The 21,449-nt window shown below is 35.0% G+C and overlaps 1 protein-coding gene across 32 annotated transcripts in view; it reads right to left on the reverse strand.

The window, feature by feature from the left end:
• Positions 1 to 21,449, reverse strand: part of LOC105224246 (disks large 1 tumor suppressor protein) — a 155,748-nt gene that overhangs the window by 9,277 nt on the left and 125,022 nt on the right. For 15 of the 32 annotated variants that reach the window (XM_049456221.1, XM_049456222.1, XM_049456223.1 and 12 more), the window contains 6 exons: positions 18,891 to 19,104; positions 16,559 to 16,984; positions 16,324 to 16,429; positions 15,118 to 15,198; positions 12,455 to 12,499; positions 4,314 to 4,394 (listed from right to left, as the gene is read on the reverse strand). In XM_049456221.1, the coding sequence (XP_049312178.1) occupies positions 4,314 to 4,394; positions 12,455 to 12,499; positions 15,118 to 15,198; positions 16,324 to 16,429; positions 16,559 to 16,984; positions 18,891 to 19,104 (953 nt within the window). The remainder of the gene's footprint in view (positions 1 to 4,313; positions 4,395 to 12,454; positions 12,500 to 15,117; positions 15,199 to 16,323; positions 16,430 to 16,558; positions 16,985 to 18,890; positions 19,105 to 21,449) is intronic. The other 17 variants (XM_049456210.1, XM_049456234.1, XM_049456233.1 and 14 more) reach the window with 12 other exon arrangements.

Genomic DNA, 21,449 nt, shown 5'->3' on the forward strand with positions numbered 1-21,449 from the left:
ATCAATAAATTTAAGGGTTTTCTCAGAACAAATTCTGGAAGATTCATTTTTTCGGCCTTTTAACTGTGTATAACCCGTTTCCCTTTCTCTTTCCCTACGACCTATTCTAGTCTAGAAATAAAAAAATCGATTTTTTGGAAATCGTCAATTTATGAAAAACATGTTCAAGCTTGCCGTAGGTCCAGTCATAGGCTCTTTATTCAAGATTAATATTTTTTTTATAGCCATGAGCCAATTGTTTGAGAAGCCTCACTGCATCAACTGCTATGTTTTGAAATTATATTTTTTTGGGATTTTTCCTGTTTTCTTATAATGTTATTAAAATGGATTGGAAAAATATTAATCCAAGATATATTGAATGTGTAGCAACAGTAGGGTGGTAATTTTTATTTTATAATTCATGTCGAGTCGCAATTTATCTGTCGCTATCTAATTGAAGTGGTATAACGTAGCGGGGATCACGGTACTCAAAATATGGTACAAAGACGGGAGGTGATGGAGATGACACAAGTGGACATGCCTGTAGTGCATCTGTCATAGAAGGTATAGCTACCCAATAAGTAGTTGGCAAAGAAGCTCCAGGATTCCATTGATTGTGCGGAAGCGGTTCTACACAACTTTAAGCCTTAACCGCCATCAGTGGCAGCCAAAAAGCAGAAAACAAAAGGTGTGACACCTGCTAAGTCATTTGCTGATGTCAGACCCGGAAACGCATTATCATTGGGCTTCTGGATGAGGGAGTTTCCGAAGGAAATGTTCCCAGAGCTCAATGGAAGTGCGTGCAAACTGTGCTGACAAATGTGAGGTAGGAGTTGCCACTAAGCAAAGCAATTCGGGTACGCCACTTTCATGCACGAGTGCTGGCTGTTACCAAAACAAAATGATTGCTTGCGACGACGAGAAATCGATTGAACTTTATAAAGCCGAATTTCTAAACAGAAGGTTTACACCGGAGCTCAGCTGTTAGCAGCGGACAAAAGCATAATACAATAATAACCTTCTAATATAAAATAGAAAACAATTATTTTTCAGAAGAAAGTTAACGCGAGCAGCTGGTTCAGTTGGTTCGATTTGCTACTCTCAACGAATCGAAGACAGTTGGTGTTTAATCGGTTCTTCCTCTCTAGTACTAAAAATAACGGCTTAATTTTTTTGTTTCGAATTTCTTAGTTAGCATTGTTTCAATGCCAATAAAACAAGATTTAAAACTTTTTTAATTGAAACAACAAATTTTTGAATAGATTAAATAATTTTTAGTGGGCATTCTTTTTGACAATGCTGTGAGAAATTGTTAGCCTCTAGAAATTGTTTAAGTTATTGAAATACATTTTTGAGATTTTTTTAATTTGATAATTTAGTTTTGAAATTTGGCAATCCAATCAATCAATTTGCTGTAGGTAGTTGTTATATGCCGAGTTCAAAGGTTTGCATTTGAATTGAACTTATTTTAATTTCATGAGATCCCTCGCAGAAGGGGCGTGATCACGTGTGATACTTAGTTTTTTTTTTTCTTTCGAACGTTTAAACTACATTTGTTGGGTTTTTAAAAGAAATTTTTTAAGCTCTTATATTACAATATTTATTTAAATTTTCGAAAATTCGAAAACGTTGCTCGTATTTAAAAAAAAAAGTATAATTCAATTTTGGTTTTAACTTCATTAATATACTCTGATATCAACATAAAAGTAGAATCTATTGAGATGAGTTTTAATAATTTTCCAAATGAACTCTTCTAGTTTCTTACATATAATCCTCAATATGCACTAATATTACATACAAGTCACACAATGAAACTATTTTACTATTTATTAGCATTCCGCTAAAACATGCCAAGGTTTAATTTATGCTAAGATTTAATTCAGCTTTAATAGACTAATCAATAAATCTTGTCTTATATAGATCAAGTTATATTCGTCTACTCAAAACCTTAATCTAATATTATGGCTTTAAAAACAAAAAACTTCAATTGAGTTCAAGATTCTTAAAATACACAGTTCGAGGTTATACTATATATTTTACACTAAACAAAGGGGAAGACATACGATTTTTTAACCTAGAAAAACTGCTTCTTCAGCAAGAGGGACTATTCGGGGTACTATATGGTCTCAATGCATTATTAAGATCATTATCAAATACGAGCTATATGCACTAAAATATTGGAGGTATTACAATACATTAGAACAACAACAACAGCAAAACAATTCATACCAAATGCAATTAGCAATTAAAACAACGGAATTATAAACAAAACTGAAGAACGAAATAAGTATAAAAGAAAATGAAAAAGGTGTAAATTGTCTAGAATGCGACAGCACTACGATTTTGTTGTTGGTACTTGGTAAAAAGAAATTGTTGGTGGATGCGTTGAGAACCTAAAATAGGGTGAGGGGGGTCTACAAACAAGATTGCTAGATGCTAGACTAGACTACATACTAGACAAACGTAGTAACGGGCGAACGAATGCGACAAAAGGTGGGTGGGTCTCAGATATGTATGTATGTAAAAGAAAATGGCGACAAGACAAAAAATATGGGTAATGCAGCCTAAAAGTAGGCAAGAGACAAAATGTATGCGTCGCTGCAAATTGCTGACTTGCATACCAAAATTCAAAGTAAAACGTAAAAGTAAACGAACGAAATGCAACTACGTGTGATTGTACGAGTTTAACGGTGCAGGCTGGATGTGTACGTAACAGCTAGTTGGTGTATGGGCCGTTGAAGGCGATGGGTGTGGTGGTGATGGTGGCGGTGGTGTTGGTGTTGGTGGTACGGTGGTTTGGATTTGGTTTGGAAACACGAGCAAGGAACGAGAGAACATTTGAGGAATAAACAAACGAACGAAGGAACTAACAAACGTACGAAGGAACAAATAAACATACGAAGGAACAAACAAACGAACGAAGGAACAAATAAACATACGAAGGAACAAATAAACATACGAAGGAACTAACAAACGTACGAAGGAACAAATAAACATACGAAGGAACAAACAAACGAACGAAGGAACAAAGAGGAGACTAATGACGGTAGGTGTTGATCGGAATCGGTTAAAAAAAGGTGGAATTGTAAAACGAAGTATAAATAATTACTAAAACAACGCAGTAAAAGCCAAAATTGTGTATCAATACAACTGAAATACAAACAAAATAAGGTTAAACAGCAAAAAGTTTGGAAAACGTCAAACAAATCCGAAAGTTCAATACAAAAATGTTTAAAGTTTTTATTTAACATTTCATGAAACCAAAACAAACTCAGCTATTTTTCGGCTAAAAGCTAGAAAAGATACAGAAACAAAGTGGAGAACACCAAAAGGAAACCGAAAGTGTAAACTAAAGGGAATTTGGCTTTCGAGAGCTGGGTGGGTGGATAGTTTTCGAAAAAATGTTCGACTACAAAATTAAAAACGCTAAGGAAATGAGTAACAAACAATTAAATTCAAACAAGCAGCTGTAGCACGCAAAGTCTCAGAACATAAAACAAGCCAATACATAACATAACATAACGTTAACGTAACGCAAGTAGTGTAAACGTATTTTCAGCATAATCATGTTGTTTGAAAAATAAATTTGTATTTTTTTTAATAATATTATTTTAAACGTTGCGCTGTAACGGAACATGGGGCGACGGCAAAAACACGTGTGTTTGGTGTAGAGTGGTGTGGAGTGGTGGAGTTAAGAGTAAAGTAAACGAAATAGTATGTTTCATAAGAAATGCACAATCGAACGAACGTACGAACGAAACAAACCAGAAAAAAGACGCTTTAAGGTAAAAAGTACATATATGTATATATATAAATATTGAAATTAAGAGAACAAAATACTGTCATTTTAATAATTTCTTTCTTTAATGTATATGCTTAAATTTGGTTGCTACTTTTTCATTTAAATTGCTGTGACTTTTAATACTTCTTTTTAGCTTTTTTATTTTTTTTAAATTTTTTTTTTAATTTTTTCAACACAAAAGCTAACATAAAATACTTGTTTTGGGTAAACTTTTAAATTGCTAAGCTTTGCTGCTTGTTTTGCTTTGCTTTTTTGTTGCTTAAACAAACTTAAAACTGTTAACGGTAATTATATTATTTTAAACATTGCACTTGCTAATTCAAAATTGCTTTAACAATTATTTTTAATTTTTGAAAATTTTCAAAACATTCTTTTTATGTTGGCACTCTTGAATATACTTATTTAATTTTTCTTTTTTTTTTAATTTTTTTTATTTATTTTTTTTTTTAATACTTTTTTGCTTTTTTATATTACGCATTTTTATTTAATACTTTTTTTTAATTTATTTTTTTCATTCAGCCGCTGGACTTACGATAGTCAGCATCGCTATTCTCCAAATAGATTAGTGTTATCTGCTCCATATCTGGCAACTCCACACGGTAGATAATTTCGGCTTTAAGTGCGAACGTTACGTTGTTCGTGTTGTTGTTGTTGGTACATTTGGTTGTTGTTGTTGTTGTTGATAGCGATAATAGTAGTAGTATTTGTTGTTGTTGTGTTGATGGCATACAATTGTTTAGTGGTTGGTAGTAGTGATACAAAATAGTAGTAGAAGTAGTAGTAGATAGTAGTTAGCCGTATTCAAGGCAATCCCACCATAACGGTTGTTACGGTACACATGTTTCATATTGGTTTCGTTAAGGATTTCGCATACGTTTTGATTTGTTTGTATCGGTTCATTTGATTTGTGATGGTAGTAGTAGTTGGATTTGGCCATTTGTTGAATAACGAAACATTTTTGATTTTTTTTTAATTTTCGAATTAAAACATTACAAACAACAATCAATCAATCAATCAGTCAATTAATCGATAACGTTTTAGAAGAGTAGATTTGCGAACGAGAGCAGTAGTAGTAGTAGTTGAAATAGTAGCAGATTGGCAGAGTAGTAGTAGTAGGTAGTTGGTAATGGAGTAGGTAGTAAAAGTAGTGGTGGTAGAGTAGTAGGAGTAGAAAATACGACAAAAATTCAAAAGAAAAAGAAAATCTATTATTTCTGTACATTTTGACGGTGTATACTTCATTTCAATTCAATTTGAATTTTAACTGTAATTTTAATTGTATGTGTTCATGAAGTAAAATTTTGCAAAACAAAAAAGTAGTGAAGACTTGTTGTATGCTGATGTCAATAAGTATGGATGTGTGTGTGTGTGTTGATTTTAAAAAATAGTATTTTTAATTTCAAAACTACACAATTTGCAACCAAAACGGTGAATTTGCAACAAAATGATACCAACTCATATAAGTGGAAAAGTAAACAAAGGCTTTGACTTTGAATAAAAAGTAGTTACTCAATGAAAGGGCTGAAAATAAAACTATAAAAGGAGTTATGAAACACAAAACAGAACGAACAAACCTAACAAAGCAATTGAAGATCGAACAAATGTAAATATTTTCTTAAGCCGAATTGCTATGTAACTAACCGAGTGATGGTGGTAGTGGAGCATTGTGTGTGAAGGAGTTTCGAGTTGAGCAGAGGTTCGGGTATGCGCTGTTGGAGTGGATTCACGTACACAATTGTCTATATTTATAACTAATTTTCTAACAAAATTGACAGCAGCCACAGTTTACGGGGTAAAAATTCACTAAATTTTTTTCAAACACAAATGTGACCTAAATTATTGGAAAAGCACGCACAAAAGTATGCAATGGATTATACAACTAGTCGCATACAACTGACGACACACTTTTAGGCGCACAAGATAGCTATTTAATTATGCAATAAATTTTGCCTACTGTATACTAACGGCTGATTTCCACAGTGCGTTGGGTATATATCTTAATACGCGGTTATATTTGTGGGGTCCATATACGGTTTCTGTGAGGAAGATGCTGCTGCATGGTCCGGTGAGGAAGTACATTGGCGGTAGCTTAAATCTACATTATATACAATCTATTTTAAAACTATAAATCAATTGGAGAAAAATCAAAAAGAAAGTTTTCAAAGTGAAAAATTATAGCAGAACAAAAATAAAAGGAAGCACGTTGGGTTATCACAGGATACAAGCCTTAAGCAGGCTGTTCATCAAATTGCAGGGAAGTTCGATTTGCTTGACTGACGCTTAGCAAACTGATACGCTAAATATAAACAATTTAAAATGAAGCAAAACACATAAAAAAAGAAAAAATAGAAATAAATTCAAAATGTGTGGGGATTTTTGTCAATATTTAATTGAAGAGTTCTAAAAGAGGTTCTTCTTCTTCTTTACTGGCGTGGACACCGCTTACGCGATTATAGCCGAGTCAAAAGAGGTAGTAATTATATATTTGCAATATATAAATACAACAGGGTGTTCATATACGAGCTAAAGTCTTAGCCTTCTATTGTATGGCATTCACTTGAACAAATGATAATTTGGTCCTCGCTTTCACCGAGTTTTGAAGCGTGGAAAATCTGTATTTTAGAATAAACGAAAATAAATGCTCAACGCTGAAAATTTAGCCCTCAATTTCGAACTAACAAATAGGTACACTTTGAATAAAACCCAAGAGATTAAGCTGTTGAAATCATCCAGTTTAGATAAAAGCCAACAATTGTCTGTTTGACACAGATTAAAAAACGAAGCTTTTTCGGGAAAATTGCATGCTTCAGTCTAAATTTTTCTGAAAATAATTAAGGAAATTTTATGTCTCAAAACTTTCAAGGTAGATGGTCTGTGGTTGACGGAGAAACAATCGCTGAAATGAAAAAAATCTCAAGTATAAAATGAAGTTTTTCTAAGATCGCTATTTGAAGCCATAAGCGGTCGCGTTTCTCAAAAGTAGCTACCACCTGTTTTAACCACCACAAGACAATGTCTTTGACTACAAAAATTAGTTGAGAATTGGAATTTACCAAAAAAAAAATACTCTAAATTAGTCACTTATTTAGAAAAATTGAAAAATGAAGTCAAAGTTAGGCGAGCCAAAGAAACACAGAATGTATTTACATTAATTAATATATTTTATTTTCCTTTAAAAACGAGCGAAGAAGTTAACTTAAGCTGCGCCAAAGTTATAATACTCTTTACAGGTGCATTTTCTACATTGTGATAAAAAAGCACCCTGAAATTGTAAGTTCCCGGATAAATGATATTTCAAAAAAAGTATTTTGCTAAGTTGGTAGGACTATTCTTAATATGAGCGCGATCTGTCAACCAGTTTGTTTACAGCAGCTGCTTAAGTCGGAACACCTCAATAGTGCGTTGACATTTTTACAATGGATACAAATATCGAATAAGGAATTTGTCTCAAATTTTGTATTTCTAACCAAATTTCGTGTGCGAAATCGTTGCGAATCCTGGAGAAGGCTTACGTTGATTTAATTTTATCAAAAGCACAGACCAACGAGTGGTACAAAATCTTCACAGACGGTCGAGAGATCGTTGAAGACATGCCTTGTTCTGGACGACCTTCGACCACTTCAACTGATGAAAATATTAAAAATGTGAAGGATATGGTGCTTGAAAATCGTCAGGCAAGTGTTAGAGAGAGATGGTAAGAGAGCGCGCCATCTCATGCGCGTTCAAATGATTTTAGAGGATTCATCGAGAGCATTTATGCCGATGTTATGAGCTTGACATGCAACAAGTCAACAGTCGTCAAATTGGAGAAAAGAACAAATCGAAAACATACCAATATCGCTTAAAACTCCAGGTGATCCCCATTGTTTTTTCGATATTAGTAGTTTGGTACAACTTGAATTTTTCTTGGCGCTTGAATTTGGCGCTCCGTATAACCCGTTTTCAGTTGATCGAAGAGATAGAACAAAATTCGCTGAAGGCCATTCCAAAAAGTGCTTCTGAAAAGTGTTTGGAGGACTGGAAAAATCGTAAGTATAAGTGTATTTCATTCGGTGGGGATTACTTTGAAGACGGCAAAATAAATGTTGATGAATAATTCAATATTTTGCGTTTTATTTATAATTTCCCGGAACTTTTTTGTCACAATGTATATCATAAAAAGGTATCCAAAGATATTCATGTATATTGACTTTGAAGGATCAGTTTGTACGCAAAATATATGCTATAAAGATTCGAGTTCGACGATCATTTATGTATGTATATACTTTATAAAGTCCCCGACGTTTCCTTCTGGTTGTTACAAACTTCATGGCAAACTTAATACACCTTGTTCAGGGTATAAAAAGAGTAGAATTTGAATTTTTTTTTTATAAAATATTAACTTTCAATCAATTTTGATTCATAATAATTTAAAATACTTAAAAGTGAGCAGAAAAGCTTCCCTGTTATATTCTTAGCCGTAAAATATGTAATAATTTCACTTATCTTAAAAAGAAAACATATTTTCAAATCTTACAGCGACTCGCTGAAGTATTACATAAACTTGTCATGCTCTTAAGACACACTGGCACAAAGACGACAGCCTTCATTAAGTACATAGCTGTACCGAAATCTTACGACAGATCTTTATCGTACAATACAGAGGCTGTCGGCAAGCTTTTATTCAGGAGAGAGATAAAAGGAAACATAAAATACACAAATACACAACATTCTAAAAAAAAATTAATAAATTATGAAAAAGAAAACAAAATATTTTCAAAAAAGCAAACAACAAATAAGCCACAGCAGATACGACACGAGTATATACGAGTGTATAAACAAATTGCCGGAATTCGCCAAGCTAAAAAGCAATAATAATGAATGTAGCGATCGCTCACAGATGCAGCAGGACAAGAAGCCAAGCGGGGGTGGAGCGGATCGGCGGCGTATATGTTTGCACATTAAAGAGTTTGCCAATTTTATAGTAAACAGATGTTGTATGTACACTGGAATATTTAATGAATTTTGTCGTTAAAAGTACAGTGAAATGTTTTCATCCACTTTCTGCATAAAAACAAAAAAAAAAAAATACACTGGGGAAACACTGTGTACAAGTATTCTGACTGTTCATTAACAATTTTCCTATAAAAGAGCTAATTTTTTTAGTTTTTATAGTTTTTTTTTAGGTTCCAACTGAAGGTGACATACATACAAACCCATATATGTATGTATGTATGTATGCACAAAGAGCATTCGTTCTATGCTCAAGCTGAAAGCTTTCGGACAGGGCATGAGCATCGTGTATACGAGGGAGTATTTGAGTACTGTACGGTATTTATGTATGTAAATAGCATGTGTGTGTGTAAATCATTAAAAAATACATAAAAGTAATGCATACGACATAGAAAATATATGCAATATTTGTTATTTGTGAAATCAAATATGCATGATTTTATATAATACTTTTTATGTTTTTACAAATATTTATGAGTACGCTTTACGTAATTATGAAAAAAAAATAAAAGAAAATTAAATATTTTGATTACGCACGCATAATGAGTAAATAAATATTTCTCATATCTACATATATTTACAGTTGATTTTTATCAGAGTATGTGTGTATATGAATGCAAGTGAATAGTCCAAAAAAAAATAATTTTTTTTTTTTTGAAAATTAAAAATTATTATTTTTTTAAATAAAAACGAATTAAAAATTATTTAAAAAAATATAGAAAAATGATTAAAACAGAAATATAAAAAAAAAATAATTAATTATTAAATTTTTTTTCTTTTAAATAATAAAAAATTATAGATAACTTTTTCAAGTAATTTTAAGTTTGGTTGCGCCGAGTCTATTACCCTTCACAGGTACATTTCTCATAGCATAATATAAAAAGAACTATATCTTGATTTTGGTCGGTCAGTTTGTATGGCAGCAATGTATATACTATAGTCGTTCGATCAGCACAATTTCTTTGATGATTCTAGCACTGTCCTAGACAATTATGCATGTAAAAATTAGTGAAGATATCTTCTTCAATAATACAGTTTTCTATACAAATAATTTGTTCTAATGAATCAGTTTCTATGGCAGACATATCTTATATTGGTCCAATATCGGCCGTTCCGACAAATGAGCAGCCTCTTGAGGAGTGGAGCACGTGATTAGTACAAAAACTGAGGGAATATATTATAGTAAGACTTTTTAATTTAAATTTCGCGCCAATTTGTCAAAATATTTTTTTCCTAGGCTCGTAGGCTCAAATTTCTGGTGCCGAAACGTTTAGGTTGTTGGAAAAGGCCTTCGGTCATAATTGTTTCTTGCGAGGAAGTCTTTTTGATTGGTGCAAATTACTCAAAGAGGGTCGTGAACGCGTTGACGACGAACCACCTCCAGGAAGGCCATCAAAATCAACTGATGGTCCACACGTCATACAGTAGAGCAGATAAATAGAATTTCTAACGAAATAAGGAAGGCATTTGAGCACAGGGAGTACTTTTCAGCAATATTCCTAGATGTAGCCCAGGCGTTTGATAAGGTGTAAATAAATTCTACCTTGAGAATTATATAAAACATTGGAGCTTTATTTAAATAGTATTTATGGTGAAAGTAGGAGATTTCATATCGGATGAAAGACAGATAAGGGCTGGTGTAACACAGGGCAGCGTTTTAGGCCTAACTCTATACATCATGTATACAGCAGATCTTCCAACAGCTAACAATGTATTAACTTCAATCTCTAGTAAAATAACATGTGTGAAGATTAGAGCTGCAAATTTAAATTGGCTTTTAAATAAAAACTCTAAATTTAGCCTAGACAACAAAGTGTTTTTTTTTGCGGTCATAAAGCCGAGTTGGATGTATGGCATTCAACTGAGGGGTACAATCTGTGCAACTAATATTGATATAATACAAAGGTTCGAATCGAAAATGCTTAGAACAATTACGCGTTCACTATTTTACAAGCGTAACGAAAATATCCATAAAGACCTTGGTATTCCTACGGTAAAGAAAGAAGTAGAAGATAGCAGAATTAAATATATGTATATCTAAACTCCGAAACCACCCAAACCATTTGGCTAATGCTTTGGTACATTCCTGCGAACAAACACGAATTGCTGGCGATGTGCCTTGGATCTATGCATACGACCCTTAGACTATCAATAGGCCGAATATCGTGGCCAAGGTAAGCCGAAGCCGATAAAATCACGTCAAAACAGCTCAGTAATAGAGTTTTCTTCGACTATCGAGGGGTGGAGCACGCCAAATTTCTTCCGACTGACCAAACTGTCAACAAGGAATACTATTCGTAAGAAGAGGCCGAAATTATGGGCTGACAATTCTTGGTTTTTGCTCCACGATAATGCAGCGTCTACTGCATTGATTCTTCTAGAGTTTTTCTCCAAAGTTTCACCCAATATCTTGCCGCAACCACCGTATTCGCCTGATGTAGCTCCGTGTGATTTCTAGCTATTCAGCAAACTCAAAAGGCCGCTTCGCTGAAACCGCTTTGAGTCAATTGAGGACATTCAACGTGAATGGATACGCGCATTGTAGGCAACGCCGGAAATTGACTTTAACTACTGTTTCGTTTTTTAAGAATAAATTAAAAATTTTGAGAAAAGTTGTACTAGGGCTTTCAATATTTGTGAACATTTTTTTCTGGTATTACAGAACTAATTATCAATAATTTTTGGAGATTTTTTAGTCAACTACGCAACTCGCATTGACAAGACTACGCTGTATCTGTGGTCTCCACGATACACCCTCCTCCTGTGTATCATGTGTATCATAGAGTCTGTTAAAATTCATGTCATTCATGTCGTGCAGGCACCCTAAAGGATGAGTACTTCTTTTAGACTTAGAACTAAACTTCATCTGGTACCGCAAAAGACGAAACTAGTCGAACCGTGACTTATTGACCTACCAGATTCTAACCTAATGTAACCTTTAGCGGTTCCCAAACAGCGCAGCCAATAAGAAGTAAATAAAATATATTTGAATAATGCAATTGTGTCGAAAACCAATTTAAAAATCATTTACTGATTCCCAAACGTTTCAAAAAAAATATATGTATATATGAATATTTATATTCAAAATTATATAAAAATAAAATATAAAAAGTTGTATTTTATGTCTGTAATGCAAGTATATAAAAAATGGTTGGTAAAAATAAATAAAATGCTAACTATGTGAGAGTATATTTGACTGCATTACTGACTGTATTACATACTTAGTTTGGTTAGTCGCAAATTGTACTGTACATTATGTTCATTTATAACTGTACATATGTATATGTTATTAGCGCTAATAATTAATCATATGGTGATTTAAAGCCTAGTCAAAACAAGGAAATCAAATTGTATGTGATAATGATGGTACAAGTACTATGCATATACGAATATTACATATGTATGTATATATAATAGTATGTAAGTAATTGGTAGGAAAAACAAAAATTACGCAATTATAATAAGTAATCAAGAGTAATCAAAGGAAATGAGCAAATCTATTGTGAAACTACAGTTAAAAATTACATTAATCAAAGTAAGTAGTATGTTTGTAGAGATAAAGAGTTGTTTAGAGTATATAGTAATGTATATATATATTTATATTAATTTTATATCGATAAATTATATATGCAAGTAGTATGTGGTTAACGTATAAACAACAGTAAAGTAACTGGTACATACCTCCTTCAGCATTGGCATCGTCTTGTGTGTAGCAAAGCATAAAAGCTAGAAAATTAAAGAATTAAGAAGAGATTTCTTTCAGTTAAAAAAGAACAGCAGCAGTAGTAGAAAAAAAAAACACAAAAAAGTAAGTGGGGGAACGGGGGACTAGGTGGTATTTTGTTGTTGTATATAAGATGGATGAGAAAAAAGATGTACACATGTCATGTAAAGAGAGACACTTCGATTGGCCAAAATAGAATGTGGCAACTGAAAACTGTCTATGTATTTGTGAATATTGACTGTGGCTTGAGAAAGGTCGGGAGACAGGGAAATGATATTCCAAAATTTTGACACATAAGAAAATCAAATTTGTGTTTTTTTAATTAATGAGCGGAGTTTAAGCTGAGAAACAACGAAAGTTGAGCGCTCAAACTGGACGCTGTGTTGCTTTTGTTCGTTAAACATACATACACACACACAATTAATGCATGTATGTATGTTTGTTTAGAGGGACACATGTAAGGTTGAGAAGAAGCATTATGAAAGATTTTTACTGTGTTCTCATTGCTTGGCGCTGTTGGAGTAAAGCAATGCATGAATTTTGAAAAATAAATAAATAAATAAATAAATAATAATGGGAAAATGATTTGCAACAAAGTTGCGTGTGGGAGTAGTTGAAATAAAAGAAGAATTGCATTATATGCAATTTAAAGTTGACGATTAAAAATCAAACGTTATAAAAAAGTAAAGACAATTAATTGAAGAGTAATTAAGAGTCAATTGAAAATTTATTGTTTATAGTCCGTGTCGGTAAATTATGCAGTTACACATATTGAAAGGTCACTGGCGCGTGTGTGAGTATGTGTGTGTAGGTGTCGAATTGCTGTGCGCGCGCACGCGTTTTGAGACGATACCAAAATTGCAAAAAGATTAAGTGTTTGTTTTCGTATTGAACATTCGATTTGTGTCGAGACGCTGCTTTCGTATGCTTCAGTACCAGTAGATGTAAACATTTTATTTAACCCTTAACCAAAAATTAATACTTATTTATATATGCTACATTTGTGCGCTGTTCTGAGTACCCAGTAAACCAGAAATTTAATTTTGGAAAATTATGCTGAGATTGTTAGATTAGATTACTGCAGGTTAAAGGCCTGGCGTTGTGCGAAAATTAGTTAATTTTATTCTATTTTTTAATATTAAGTGTAAATACTATAAAAGTCACCAAACTGAAAATAAAAACGGAAATATATAGGTCATCTAACGGTAGGCTCAGGAAACGTACTGTTTCGACGGGGTCGAACCATAAGGTGAAGGGTGTAGATGTGTAGGAGTATCAATCTTGACGATCTAACCACGTTTGGATCAAGATATCGAACTTTTTGCAGGCTTTTATATTATATGTATATTTAAAATACGCCTGTAAAGCATATAATACATAGCTTCTGTGCAGCTGAAGGTATCGTTTAAAAACGTAACAACTTTTATAAATTATTGGAGGGCAATTATTTTCCAGTGAGTTAAAACTTAAGATTTTCATATACATACATATAAGTATACTAAGCGCTATCATTTTTACCAACACTGTACTCTATGCACATATGTACGAGTATACATACATATTCCAGCAATAAAAACTGCACCAAATTTGCACTCAATTATAACTGCTTGACATTGAGGCATTAAAAAATCTGGTTTAAATATTAATATTACCAAAACAGTTGGCGATTTGACATGAAACTTCTTATACAGCTTATTATTATTATTTAATCAATAGTTCGAAAACTTTGAGCGGAAGTTAGGTTTTTTCGTTTAATTCTAGATAAAAGTATGGTCATTTCAAAGTATAATAACTTTTAATTATAATATGACACATATTTAGATACTGACCGCAAAGTGACGTTGAATTTCGTACGATTTTTCGATTTAGTTGTAAAAAATTTAATACCTCATTTGAATATAAATGCTATTTCTACACAATGCAACAGTTTTGTTGCAGAGAAAATATTACTAATTTGCTGAAAATAGGCTAGAAGGCTAATCCGTCTTCATGTTTCAGGTATTTCAATACAGACCTTTGGTGACTTTTAAGTAATTACAAAAAATTATTTTAGACCGAAAGAAGGCATTAACCATATTAGTAAGTGTAGTTTGTGGTAGAAAAAAATATTTCTTTAAAAATAATTTTAAAATATTTTTAAAAATTTTATAATATTGTATTTCAGTAATATTAAAAAATTTTTTTTAATAAAAATTTAAAAAATTGTTTTTTAATATTTTAATACTATTTTTTAACTTTTGTAATATTTCATTAAAATTTTTAATAAAAATTAAAAAAATTGTTTTTTTAATATTTTAATACTATTTCTAAAAATTTTGTAATATTTCATTAAAATTTTTAAAAATATTATTGCATATTATAAAATTTTAAAATATTTCAATAATATTTTTCTATATTTTCTAATTATTTCAAATTTTTTTTATAATATTCTAGTATGTATAATTTTTCCAATTTTTTTAATATTTTTTTCAATATTTTAATATGTTTTACGCTTAACCTTACCCCACATACTGCGTTATAATACTCTTTTCTAATACTTGTTATTATCTTAAGTAACTAGAATATGTTACGATTTGTATAGTTAATAAACGACTAGAAGAAAATTAAATTCAACACTTACGTTGCGGTTCATTTGAATCATTGTTGTTAACATTGTTAACATCAAGTTCACTATTGCTGTTTACAACTCCGTTTGCATTTGCTGTAAACGCGCACCACACACGAACACACGCATATGAAGACGACGGCGATAACGACGACGACAACAACACCGATGACAACGGTGATCGTGATGATGATGGAGCAATTATGGCAGCGCAAAGGGCCAAGCGTAGATGACGGTGATGCGGACGGAGACAACGGATTTGTGACGGTACACATATATTATATATATATGTATGTATATAAGTGTGTTATGGTTGTAACAAACGAGCGTTTATATGTATATATTTAAATATTTTTTTTTTTATAATTATTATTATTAATTTAAAATTTTATGCAATCACATTCCGTATTATTCGTATTTACGGTTATGTTTATGTATGCAATGAATTAACGCATAGATGATGAACAAACAAATAAAAGTGGTGGTAATTTTGTTGACGGAGGACGAGGTAGATTGATGTTGAAGTTGATATGAGTTGATTGGACGCCACACAAGATATTCGTTTAAATTTTTTTTTTTCAAATTTCGTTTTTTTTAGTTTTCAAGTTATTTGTTTGTTGTTGTTTGTACGTGATGGTAAGTAGTTTGTGTACGTGATTTTCATGTAAAAGCAAAAAATATACAAATTAATAAAAAATAATTGATATTTAAAAAAAATAGTATATGCAATAACATAAAAAACAAACAGAAATATAATACAATTTAAACGCAGAAACTAATTAAAGATAAACATAATAACCAACTGACAAAAAGCATAAGCATAACAAAACATAACGCTCAATATACAGTTACGAAAAAAAAGTTAGCAATTAAGATTTTTTTTAAGTAGTTGATACAGTTGGGACAGACTCTAAAGTAAATAGGCTGATAATAGCAGTAACCAGAGGGGCTACGAACTGCCTATAAATAAAATGGGGTCATACTTAAAAGCCTGCTTGGAAAATAACTATCATAAGTAAGTTGAGATTTGTACGTGGCGCTGCAAAAAGCCTGACACGCAGCTAAATTCACTACAAAAGCGCTTAAATGCACACACACACGCGCGCACACACACACACGAAACGAAATTACATTTCCAAACAAAAATTTCCGCAAACATATTCAGCTCACGCACACACACGCACACCCACTTAGAGAGAGCACATCCTTGTTGCTACTTACGCTCTTGATCACTGCCGTCTTCGCCCAACTTCTCATCGCGACTTTTCATGAACGGGAATTTCCGTGAAAATGTGAAATTCTTCTTCTTTCGATCGAGCGTCGATTGCTGCACCAATAGCATGTCCATGACATTCAAATTAATTTAAAAAAACAAAATAGAAAAAATTCATTAAATAAAAGCAAATTAACATTTACAACAATTACGGCTACACCAACCGCTCTAGCGCTACTGTACCTCATTACTGACCTTGTCCAGGTTATTATTGGTAGCGGCATGACCTTGGAACTTAACACTGCGATCGCGTGCGCGCATCTTTCGCTCCCATCGTCGTTTCGATGGCACAATACCGATTTGTTCGTCTTCGCTGTCGCCGAGCACGCGTCTTGCCTGCCACCACTCGTCGTCGGACGCATTGGTCACGTGCAATATATCGCCATGGCGGAAGGGCAGACCGCGCGACGGCAGTCCGTCATCACGATTCGGATCGTAATCGAAGAGCGCACGCACGTACAGCGAACGCTTTTGTGAGGTGCGCAACAGTGTGCCCGTGCCGCCGGCCGAGAGCGCAGCCTGCTGTTTCAGCTCCTGTATGCGCGCCTCAAAGCGGTTGTACTCCTCGGGGCGATATTGAGCGACCAATGTGACAACGCCACCGGAACTCTGTAAACGATAGAATGGGGAACATCATTACTAGACGGAAATTCAAAAACACATAACTGTTTATCTGGTTAAAAAGCATAAATTGACCTTACGAAATCATCTTAAAATGGTGCCAAATAATTTAAATTTCATGGGTAAATGAAAAAGTTTGCGATCCGACAAATCCTCGCGCTACCGAACTCCCCACATGAAATAATTTTTACTGCAATTCGACGTCCAATCTATTCCAATATTGCTGCTTAATAGATCTATCAGACCGTTTTGCTCTTCCCCAAATAGTCATTGGAAATCACACAAAAAACGTTAATCACTTTCCTTCAGCCAACAGGAGCACCTTTGCCTTCTATGGAGCAGTGCGGCAGTTCGCTGGGTATTTCCACTATCCTTTGGTCTCTGGTGTGTTCCATTGGATTCATATTACATCAACGGTCGTAAAACGATGCAGAAAAACCTTTGAATGGCGGCCAACAACCTTAAACACTGCTACGAAGCGGTCTCACGTTGACCTTGTTGTCCGTAAGAGCAAACGAAGTCGATAGTGGACATGATAATCCAATATTTTATGCAGGATAAGGCCAAGCGATATTTTTAAATGTCCATTGTCTCTGCTTTCTGGTGCTTTTTCAATCGGCGGTCTGCCAATACGAGATGATCGAATTTTGTATAGCTGTTTCCGGCATATCTGGGATTGGCTCATCAAAAACCAATTAGCGATCACGTAACCACGTATCGAAGGAGAACAGTAGCCATATACAGGATCCAAACGTTCTTTGATTTCACTAAAGTCCGCCAGAACTTGGAAAAAAACCGTGAAGAGAGGATCGGTATGAAAAACTGACGTTCGCTATACCAAAAGCTCCGTAAGAATCGGAAAGGATCTCTCCGATCCGTTTGATACCAAACATGCGACTTCTTCGATCTTTGAGATAATAATTTGAGCTGCGAAGCCGAATAGAGAAGGTAAAATCTTCTACAAGAGTGTACAACTGCTGGCGTACGATTGGTCATAACAACCGCGCCGTTAGTTCTGCTTTCTCCAGGTTGGACAAAGAAGCGAAGCAAATGGGTCTGGTAGTGAACGAGGGCAAGACGAAATATCTCCTGTCATCAAACAAACAGTCGTCGGACTCCCGACTTGGCTGCCACGGCACTGCTGTTCGAAGTTGTAGATAATTTCGTCTATCTTAGAAACAGCATTAACACCAAAAACAACGTCAGTTAAGAAATCTAACTCTTGTCGACTGGTGCTACTTCGGACTGAGTAGGCAATTAAAAAGTAAAGTCTTTTCTCGACGAACAAAGCCAAATTCTCATCATCTCCATCCTGCTATATGGTGCAAAGGCATGGACGATGACAACATCTGCTGAGTCGGTGTTACTATGTAGTTTTCGCGAGAAAGGTTCTGTGGAAGATTTATGATCCTTTGCGCATCGGCAACGGCGAGTATCGATGGAACAATGAGCTGTACGAGATATACGACGACATTGACATAGTTCAGCGAATTAAAATACCGGTGTTCAAACAGCGAAAAGAAAGAACGACTTGTGCAATGTTGCAAAGGCGGCTATAACGCGTAAGCCGTGTCTATGCCAATAAAAAAGTCAAGTTTCACCGATCTCAGATCAGATCTTGACAAAGTTTAATTTTCTTACAAAATCGGACGTTCTGCGTTAAATAGTGGCAAGGATGTTTAGAGTATGTGCGACTCTTCATTTAAACTTATATCCAAGATGCACAAATGTAGAAGAAACGCGGCGAAAACTTCACTTTAGCGCTAGTACTGTATATGTATTCATAGATATTGACCTGACCGTCATTTACGCCAATATTTCTTATGATTCATAAAATATAAGTATAAATATTCTCGTCGCTTCAACTCAAAGTATGAAAAAATGGTGAACTCACCTTCAACGCCTGAGCGGCCTCCTCGTGTGTTGCATTATTCAAGCTGACATTATTGACGCTCAAGAGCTGATCGCCACGTTTCAGCTCGCCGCCAGCATCAGCGGGTCCGCCAGCCAGTATAAATGACACATATATACCCTGACCATCCTCGCCGCCGACGATATTGAAGCCCAAACCTTGTGGACCCTTTTGTATGGTGATTGTGCGCGGTTCACTGGAAGACAAAAAGAGAGAATGAAATTGAGGAAATGCCAAAGTAATTAACACAATTACAAACAAATACATTACAATAACGATAAAGCACACTACGTGTAATAAATAAGTAATGAAACAACAACAACTCTACAAATATGCATAAGTATGCTCATAAGTAGGTGTGCATAGTATCATAGTCGTATAAATAATTTTATGCACAATGGCACATTCTATTTTTACTATACAGCTGAAGGCCATATTAGTATGTACACTGGCACACGCACTTTACGCCGTCAAGTTCAGCCAACATATCGGCGCTTTGTAGGCGCAGCACATCGCCAACAACATCGCTGTCGTCAAAGCCAGTGCATGCCTCACTGACATTTTTGCCGCGTTCCAAGCGTGCTGTCACTTTCTTCTTACACTTGGTGGACTTAGACTTCGGCTTAGGCGCGGGCTCCAACTCTATTGTCGCATGCAATGGCAAGGAGTTGGACTTCTCGAGTTTATGCAACTTGCGTAGTCGCGTTATGCGCTCGTCCATGTTGAGCAAATGCAGCTGCAGGCAACTCATTTTTGTTGCTGTCCTCAAGCGCTCGTCGCTTGTTGGTCGATTTATTAAATAGAAAGAGCTTGACGCGCTTATCGATGTGAATTAATTCAATTAGCCACCAAATCGATGCGAATCGGCGATTGACAATTTATTTAATACAACGCGACGCGTCCGCTAGCGCTTGGCACAGCTGGTTGAACGGCCACCCGCTTTGGACTTGCCTACGCAACGAAATGTGCAATTACTTTCGGAATTCCGCTTACAAAGCGGCAATAACAGCGGCGAACGCGACGATTGCGACCGCAACAACAGCAAAAATAGAAAAAATAATGGCGCGCGTTTGCATAAACAAATCCGAGTTTCGATTTGAAAGCCAGAAAACGTAAAAAAAGTAGCCAAATGCAAACTGGGATGGAAAAACGCGCAACACCTTGGTTAAACACAATGGCAGCGCGAAAATAAGGCATGCAAGGCGGTAATCAAGACGTCGACGCGCGGCGCGCACTGCACACTGCTGCGAAAAGTCAACGACAGTGTGCGGTATGGCCAAGCCAGACCAGCTCTCGGGCTAATCGTAGTAGCACTTGGCGCGCAACAGCTGTATCCGTTCGAGCGCCGTCGTTGTTCGTCATGCGACGCGTCAGCGTAAGCCAAACTTGTATTGAACAAAATAAATAAATATACATATAGATATGGCCGTTGCGCACGAAAATAAAATAATTAAAACAAAAATAAATACACGTTTATCGCTTGAATAGAAAACGCGAAGTGAAATAAAAGTAATCAAAGAGGAAATTAAGTAATGCGCGCGACGCGAATTAATGCGAAAAAGTGCTCGTGCACAGAGCGCGAGATGAGCGCGGCGTACGCGGTGGCGCTGCACCGGGGTATACACGTATGCGCGTACATATGAGTGTCGTGGCAGCTTATTTTGCCTGGCTGGTCTTGGCTGAGACACAACAATACAATGTAAACTCACTCAAATATGGTTTTCCAAGCGCTCTGAGCCGCAACGTCGCAGTTACGCTAACGCGTTAGCGCTCCGCCACCACCCTTTTTATGGGCATCCATCAGTCAGACAGTCAGTTAAGACAGTTAGTCAGTCGCGCTGCAATGAGTTATTCAGTAAGTCAACAGTAGTCAGTGCCAGTTATTGTTGTATATACTCCGCACTGTGACGCCTATGAATCAAGAGCTGCGTCTGCTCATTTCACGAGCGCGCGCCGGATTCTGGTAGACGTTTAGATATCAGCGCTCTCAAGTAGATATACATACATATGTACATGCAAATAGGCGATAACCCGTAGTAACAAAAAAAAAGACGAATATTAACGCATACTGAATCATAATACAACGCCCCTTAACCGCGTCACCTGATAAGGTTAACGAGATAACGATGACGCTTCGGTTTGTATGTAAACAAAAGCGAGAAAAATGCTTGGCATTTTCGCTCACAGTAGACTCGGTACATAATGGGTGATCCAAGTAGAGGTACTTTTTCAATACCATTTTTTGACAGATCACGCGTGAGTCATGTCAAACTGTCATAATATTTTTATTCAGTATCCTTGGCAGTTCATAATGGTAAGACTTACGCCTAAACAACGTTTACAGATCGTTCAATTTTTGAAGAAGAAAATTCACGTTCTGTGAAGAATGTGTTTTGCAAGCTTAGCTCAACTTATAGCCAACATAATCGGCCTACTGAGCGAACTATTCGCAACACCATCATCCAATTGAGACACAACTTTCATTATTGGATAAAATCGTCCAGCGCGCATTGAAGAAAATATATGTAAAAGACGGTGAAG

The sequence above is a fragment of the Bactrocera dorsalis genome, chromosome 4 (genome assembly GCF_023373825.1).
Source record: "Bactrocera dorsalis isolate Fly_Bdor chromosome 4, ASM2337382v1, whole genome shotgun sequence".
NCBI classification, from domain to species: domain Eukaryota; kingdom Metazoa; phylum Arthropoda; class Insecta; order Diptera; family Tephritidae; genus Bactrocera; species Bactrocera dorsalis.